This window comes from Diceros bicornis, chromosome 2, assembly GCF_020826845.1.
Source record: "Diceros bicornis minor isolate mBicDic1 chromosome 2, mDicBic1.mat.cur, whole genome shotgun sequence".
Classification (NCBI taxonomy): Eukaryota; Metazoa; Chordata; class Mammalia; order Perissodactyla; family Rhinocerotidae; genus Diceros; species Diceros bicornis.
The window spans coordinates 48,100,639-48,108,398 of NC_080741.1; the positions used below are offsets into that span (position 1 = coordinate 48,100,639).

Genomic DNA, 7,760 nt, shown 5'->3' on the forward strand with positions numbered 1-7,760 from the left:
TTTACATGCCCAGTGTCTGGGCTGGAAGACTCAAACAAATGGAGGCCCGATGAGTGGGGTCTACTGGGCATCTCTCTGTCTCTTTCTCCACATAGAGAACTGGCTGGAGTCGGGGCAGACTAGGAATAGCAGGGAGGAGGTGGGGCAGGCGTTCAGCTGAGAGGCAACCATGGCCTGCATAAGGGGGGATCCATGAACCGAGGAGAGAAGCAGATGCTCTTGAGGCCCATGTTAGACTCAGGACTGACACGCATGCTGCTGGAACAGCAGTGAGGGTGGGGAGGAAGGAGTCAGAGATCTTTCAGGACTCCAGGCGCACTCTCCGGGCCAGATCAGGGACCAAGGCTTGAAGGGGGAATGGGGACGGATGTTAGATCTCTGCTTTCGAAACCGTGAATGGAGCATGGCGATGGCTCTGCCCGGTACTCACACATCCCCACATATGCCCCGTAGGCAAGATCTGACTGCAGTCTGACCTGAGTCTTAGCAAATGCCCTGCAATTCCTCCTGGAGTAAGGCGAGATAAGCCTGGGGAGGAGGCACCACATGGCCTCTCTCACTCATCTTCCTAGTTTCTCTCTCACACACACACACACATGCCCCATTAGGGTACAGCTACAGGCTATAAAATCGCTTGGCTGTAACTTGGAGGCAGACCCTCAGCGGCTAAGTGACCCACGGCTCACGCTGTCTGTTGTCTGGCCCCCCCCCGCTTCAGTGTTACAGCAGGGGTGTGGGAGCTGGCGCCACGCTGATCTTGCTTATGCTGTCTGTGTAGATAATAAACAGTCTGAATCCATGTGGGCTCAATGTTTCCCACTGGCTGGGTCTCCAGGAGCGTGGCACGTCCACCCAGCAGCTACAGTAGTGTTGGCTGCCCCGCTGCTCCTCGGCAACTGCTTCACTGCTTGACAGACTGGCACTCAACATGGGGTCAGCAAGAGTACAATGCTTTTTTTGGAGAAAAGACACAAGACGTCAACACAGTCAAGTTGAGGGATGTGGAAAGGCTCCTCGGGATCCCGCAGGGCATGCTGTCACCCAAGGGTGGGTGGGAGGAGGGGAAGGAGGGTACACCCCTGTCCAGCACATTCACTGGTGTCTGGGGGCTGAGCAGCAAGTGGTGGGACTGAAACCAGCCACCAGAATGTCACCCTAGCTGTAGCTACAAGTATGTTGAGCCGGAACTGGCGGTTACTAGTAATTTACGTAATCCCAGAGTCGGCCTGGGGTCAGAGCTGCCCCCTCCGTCTAGGCCCCATCTCTACTTCCCCCTCTCTTCTGCCCTCAGCTGCCTTCAGAAAAAAAATGCCCCTGAGCACAAGCAGTCTCTGGGCACGGAGAGGGGCACAGGACGAAAAGCCAGAGGAGAAAGGAAGCTGCAGCTTTCCAGTTTCTTCCCCTGGAGCCCAGGCTCCCCTAGTCCTGCACTCCCGGGGCTCCAATGTGCAGACAGCATGAGCTCCCCCAGCTGCTGCTGTAGCCCCTGAAGTGCGCATGTTAACTCCCTGGTCCGTGTCCCTTAAACAAGCAAACAAAAATGACTCAACGTAGCTCACAGGATTTGGGCAAAATTTACAATGAAAAACAGAGCTTAAAGTGATCTTGTGAGTGGAGCCTTCTGGCCAATTCAATGTCCTGCTGTAGAAATGCAGAACTGGTGTTGGTGTGTTACATGCTTGTCCTGTAAATGCTCGTGAGGTGTCAGGGGAGGTTCCACCGTTCAGGGCACAGCCACACGTAAACAAGTGCCAATGGGATAAACCTCCCCGCTATGAGCCACCAGGGGTTGGGTCAGAATGCAGCGTGAGTGCCTCTACCCTCCAAAGAACCAAGTCTTCACTCTCTAGATGAAGTCTTTGTGTTGGCAGGTCGGCAGCCTCGGTCTCAACAACCCGGTGTTACCACACCTTCACCAGCAGGGGCTGCTGGGAGACCCCAATAAAACCCAGGGGTCTGCTTGCCAAGGAGTTTCTTGGATGATGTAGGCGGATTCCCAGGGCTCCATCGCTCTGGCAGTCAGGAAAAGAACCGCTGTCCCTTACAAGGTGGAGAAATCTGTTTCTGATGCAGAAGCCAGCACTGCGTGCTGGATTTGTAACTCCCATCAAAGTTTGTCTTACAAGGGAAAGCTCACACTCCACAGGGCTCTGGCCCAGCTCAATTTGCCGCAGATCTTTGACCTCCCCCCTCTAGGGGCTAATAGTGCTGCTTCACCACTGTCAAGACTTTTTCAGGTTACAAGTGACTGTTTCAGTTCAATCAGGCAACTCTGGCCCTCCTGTGGTCCTGGAAACTAATGTGTATTGTTTCATTCAATGGACATTCTCCACACCCAGGTAGCTGATCCTACTGAAGGCATTGTGGAAATACATGTTCTAAGGATGAGTAATGCTTCTGACTGCAAGGGATGCTCCCGCCAGGGAAAGGCCAAGGTTAGGACAGTGGCAGTGGGACAAGTGCACAACTGGGAGCCTACCAGGCTCCCCCAGCTCAGCCAGCCATGTGGTGGCAGTAAAGTAACACAGAAGACAAAGGTGGCTGGGGGAAGAGATCACCACACACCAACTAAAGTGCTGGTAGATGCAGAAGTGCTTAAAGAAACCACTCAACAGGCTGTATCGACTGCCCTCCACTCAGGCCAATTAGTCCTACAGAGCCTTTAAATTACAGGTGTTGCTAACTGACAATCATAGACTGGAGCCTGGCTGTTGTATGTCAACATCCAAGAGCCGAAGGATGTTGACACTCAGCAAAGGTGACCCCTGGTGTTTTGAATATGGCAACTGCCTGACAAACAGCGCTCAGCACACCCCATTTGAGTGCCAATTCCTGGCTTGTAACTGGGCACTGGTGACAATGAGAGACCAGCTTCCCATGTGTTGCCTCTCCCTGGTGTCTCCATTATGGGGTAAAGTGGGCACCGCCCAACACGCATCTATTATTCAATGAAAATGGTAAATCCAAGAAAAGAGTAAACCAGCCATCGATGGAAGCTCTCACCTGCATGAAAGGGTGGCCAGTCACCCCCCAGGCACGGCTATTCCAGCCATGGGGTCTGGGCCACCACCTTTGGCTCCTTGTGGGCTTCAGTACATAAGGTCCCTGAGGACACCTGGGCCCAATTCACAGATGGACCAGCTAAGTTACAGGGCCCACTGTGGTTGGGCAGCCATGGGAAACAACTGTTTAAAACCGTGCATGAAGCAAAAACTCTGCCCCCCGGACAAAGATGCAGATTGTGGTGCTTGTTCCGGAAAACAGCCCCCACGATGCATCTCGTTACGTTTTCACTCACTTGTAGCTCACAGCCAATGGGCTGTCGGTGTGCTCTGGCACCTGACATTGGATCAACTGAAGGATCAAGTCCCAATCCCTATAGGGACAAACATTGTGGCATCAGACTGGACAGGACTCATGCCCTCTGTTCATGACCCATATGGATGTCCGTGGAAAAGGATACTTTAGCAATGAACATCAGTGGAACCCACAAGCTGACCAATTCTGCATCACCCAGGTAAAGACCATAGCCACCTGGATGCACCACCACATGGGGCCTGGCAATCAAGCTACAATCAAAGCCTGGTGATGCCAGCACACGAGGCCGAGGAAGCCTGGTTAACATGCCTGACTCCAGCTCCACCGTCAAGTGATGAAGGGAACTCCAGGGTGCATGATCCAGTGCACTGACCTGCCAGTCCTGGCAAACAGACTATAGACCCCCTTCCCCCCCAGGGGTACCACTGGGTGTCCACTATAGTAGATGCCTTTTCTCGGTATGACACAACTTCCATCCGCAGAGCAAACGCAGGCCCTGCTATTCAGGAACTCCTAAACGTACCGATACATATGTGAACTCCCTGAACACATCCAGCCAACGATGCTGCCCTCACAGTCAAGAGTACCAGCAGCAGGCAGCTATCTGGGCATTCACGGGACATTTCACGGCCCGTTATCACCCACAGACAACAGGTGCCATTAAAAGATGAAATGCACTCTTCAAAAAAACTAAAAAATAAGTGGATCCTAATTGTGGCAATTCTCCAGAAATGTACCACCCGTTTAAATACAACATTTAATTATGAGGGGGGAAGGGGAATGAGAAAAGGCCCACACTGGCTGCAAGAGCCCCCAGCCACACAATGAGCCCTCTCTCTCCCCTTCTTCCCTCGTGCGCCTATCTTCTGGGACCCATGGGTGGCAGAGTAGAGCCGGGCTGGGAAAGTCCATCCCACGGCTCCTCTTACTCCTTGCCTACACCTGCTGGATCAGGGCAGTTATGGCCGTTGGTGATAACGGTCATGAGCACGAGGTGACAACCCCTCAGGTGGTCCTGCTGGCATGGCCTGCACGTCATGGGGTGGGCGATGTTCTAGGATGGTGCATAGTAATCACCTAGGGATGAACCCAGCCAGATGCTGTGGGGTAGAAACAGTGAGATTCTTAAAAGGGTAAAGTCCCTGTGCTGCAGTGACAGGTCATACTGACTAGGCGGCCATAAAAGGAGAGCAGCTCCGCTAGTAGGGAAGGAACACCCTGGACTCTGGGAGGTCAGAGATGTGGAGTGGGATCATTAGCGCCTTCCAGCTCTCACCTGCAGGACACCTGGCTCAGCCTGTCATCTCAGAATGCTTTGGTACCCTTGTCCCAGACTGTGACCACTGCTCTCAATCTAACTCCTGGACACTCATTACCTAGGGAGACTTTCAACTGAGGACTATCGACTAAGGAGGCAGAATGGCCTCTGCCAAAAGGACAAAACAAGATTAATTTTCTAGATACTGATATGATCTCCCTCGGCTTCATCTTATTATGGCTGGTGCCCTGTGGTCTCCCTCTACTGCCAAAAACACCAAAACCAAAACCACACCTCTCTTACGTGTTTCTTCCAGACCACGGCTACCGCCCTAAATTTAACTGATTGCTGGATCTGTCATCCCCACCTCACCTGCTGATGGGACCACCTCCCGCTCCCCTGATCTCTTCCCAACCACTCCTGCACCTGAGGGGGCAGGCCTCCACCGGGGCACATGTGGAGACTGCTTTGGGAGAGACCTACCCATCTTGAAGCACCTTCTGTGTGTGGGAAGGGGGCCCAAAGGAGGAAGGGACAGGTGGCCCAGACGCCTGGGCTCCAGGCTCACCACCCCCGTGGCGCTGGGGTGCCATCAACCATGCGTGCTCGGGCTCTGCAGTGAGACTGTCTGGGTCAGGTCCCCATCCTGACCTAGCTGCTCAGTCCTCTGTTTCTCCAGGAGCAGAAAGCATTCCCCCTTCCCTAGTTTGTGATTCCTGGGGCTTTGGTTGGAGCTGAGCACACAGGGAGGGCCCGCAAATGCCTGGGAGCCCCCTTCACAGCATGAGCCCGAGCTGCACCACTACCTGCTTTTCCCAGCTCCAGGTCTCCTCCTCCCTCCCCGGACAGCAGGGCAGCAGTGCCGCACAAGTCTTACAGACAGCAAACAGGACCCAGTCAGGGGAAGGACCTGGCCAACGTCATGGAGAGACAGGCCCTGGCAGCCTGGCTCCCACCCCCAATTCTTGCCCACAGCAAGAGTGAAAATCAGAGCTCACATCTGCACCACTCTTGACAAAGCCAACAGGAGAGTCCTGACCTGGACAGGATCCTAAACTGACCCGAACCTGACCTTGACCCTCACTCCAACCTACCTCATTCTAAACTCGCATCCTCACTCTAATCCTAACCCCCAACCCTAACCTCACACTGTCCCTGACTCTGACCTTAACCCTGATCCCTAACACTGACCCTAACCTTAAACTTACCCCTTCCCCAGTGCCCACGGGAGTGCACTCCCCACCCCTCGCTGATCCGAGTGGGCAGCCATCCCTCTGGGAGAGCTGACAGCTGAGGCCGTGGCCCTTGCTGAGGTCCCTGCTCAGGGAACATTTGCCTCATCTACGCAGCACTGCTAAGGGCCTCACCAGCATGCCCCCGACTGCCCCCTCGCACTCCCACCCACTCCAGCCTTCTCTGGGCTGCAGCAGGCAAGCGGTTGCCCGGGCCGTGCACTGGTTCCCAGCACCCTCGGGGGTGATCTGAATGAACAGAGGCTTGGTCACAACTCCGGCCCCTCTAGACATCTGCCAGATCCCACTTTGGATTAGCTGTGGACTCAATCTCTCCAGCTTCCTCTTCTTCCTGCCTGGCAAGCCCAGGTAGTCTGCTGGTGCCTTTTTGGGAGGAAAGAGCCAGCCCTTCTCTCCTGAACAGGGCGGGGACCTCGTTTGCCGTGTTCCAGACCATACCCCACACGGGGAACAGGGCTGGCATCCAGGAGGCCCCTGGTGAGGCTCATTGACCAACGAGGGAGGCGACTTCATGGGTCCACTCTGTGCCCCTGTTCCCTTCAGGACACCATCTCCATCAACCACAACTGCGTCAACAGCTGTAACCCGGCCACCACGTGGCACTTCCTGCAGTGGGAGCTCAATGCCCTGCAGCAGATTGGTGCATGGAGATGCCCTGCCGGACTTAACATCATCGCTGCCAGGTGTGGACGGGGCCCCAGACCAGGAGGACCAGGCCTGAGCCCCTGGCACGCAGGCGAGGTCAACGTGAGCCCGAGAGACAGTCAGAGGGCGTCTGTCTTTTCTTCCCTTTCTCCTGAAACTTTGGCATCAACTTCCTGACCACTCCCAGCCCGTCTGGCCAGGGCTCTGTTTCCATTTCCCTGTGGGTCCCTGCCCGTCCTGGTCACATCTGAGGGGCTTCTGTTTGCACACATGCTGCCCTGGCCAGTCTTGAATGCAGACTCACCCTGGAGTCCAGGGCCCTTCACAGTCTGACTTTTCCTGAGTCGACCCGGTCCCACTGCTGCCGATGCAGGCCCAGGGAGAGGCAGCAAGCAGTGTGCCTGTAGAACGGAGTGGGAGCAGGCACCCACCCATCACACACCAGTAACATGATGGGGCCAGGGAAGGGGCCCTGGAGAAGGGCTGGGGAGTGGCGAGGCTCCTTCCCTGGGACACATGGGGCTTCAGATGAGCTGGGCCTGCAAGGATGGAGCAGCCTGGGACCAGCGGGACTGGAGGAGGGCATTTCTGGGGGACAGAACAACAAGGGGCAGGAGCTGGAGAACAGGGGATGGCAGCAGATCGGTCTGACTGTGGAAAGGATGTAGTGGGCACAGGGGAAGCAGGGGTCAAGAGGCTGCGTGAGAGACTGCATGCAGGGCCAGCGCTGCAGTCAGAGGGAAGTGGCTGGCCGGGCTGTGTGACTCGGACACATCTGCTCACTGAGAGGCCATTTAATCTCTCGGGCCTCTGTCATTCTCGGCACCAAATCCAGGCCCTCCAGGGCAGGGCCAGTGTGACCCCTCACAGCAATGTCTCCCTTGGCCTCTCTCCTCTCTGCCTAGGTGACCATGAAGTCGTGTTGCGGATCGATTATGAAGAACTTTACCACTTCCTCACCATCATTGCTGAAATCCAGAAGAGATGAGGACTGGAAAGGTGGAGGGCAGAGAGGGCCTGAGCTGGCCCCATCAGGCTGCTTGTGACGTGGGCCACATCACCGAAGTGCTGAAGCCCCTGGTCGCCAACCTGACTTCTACAGTGGACACCACTGTGCTCTCGCTGCAGCTGAAGGGGCTTCTGCAGCAGCTGGGAGAGGTCACTGCTAGGGTTCCTGTAGGTGACCTATCTCCATCAGCCTCCCTGAGGCACCCACACAGCACGTGGTTACCTGGCTCCAGGTGTCTCTTTTATAAATGAAGCTCTGACCTCAGTCATCAGTGTCC

At 55.4% G+C, this 7,760-nt stretch overlaps 1 protein-coding gene across 1 annotated transcript in view; it reads left to right on the plus strand.

The window, feature by feature from the left end:
* Positions 1 to 7,462, plus strand: part of FAM240A (family with sequence similarity 240 member A) — a 31,933-nt gene extending 24,471 nt beyond the window's left edge. The window contains exons 4-5 of the mRNA XM_058567513.1: positions 6,373 to 6,469; positions 7,380 to 7,462. Coding sequence (XP_058423496.1) covers positions 6,373 to 6,469; positions 7,380 to 7,462 — 180 coding nt within the window. The remainder of the gene's footprint in view (positions 1 to 6,372; positions 6,470 to 7,379) is intronic.
* The last annotated feature ends 298 nt before the right edge of the window (positions 7,463 to 7,760 follow it).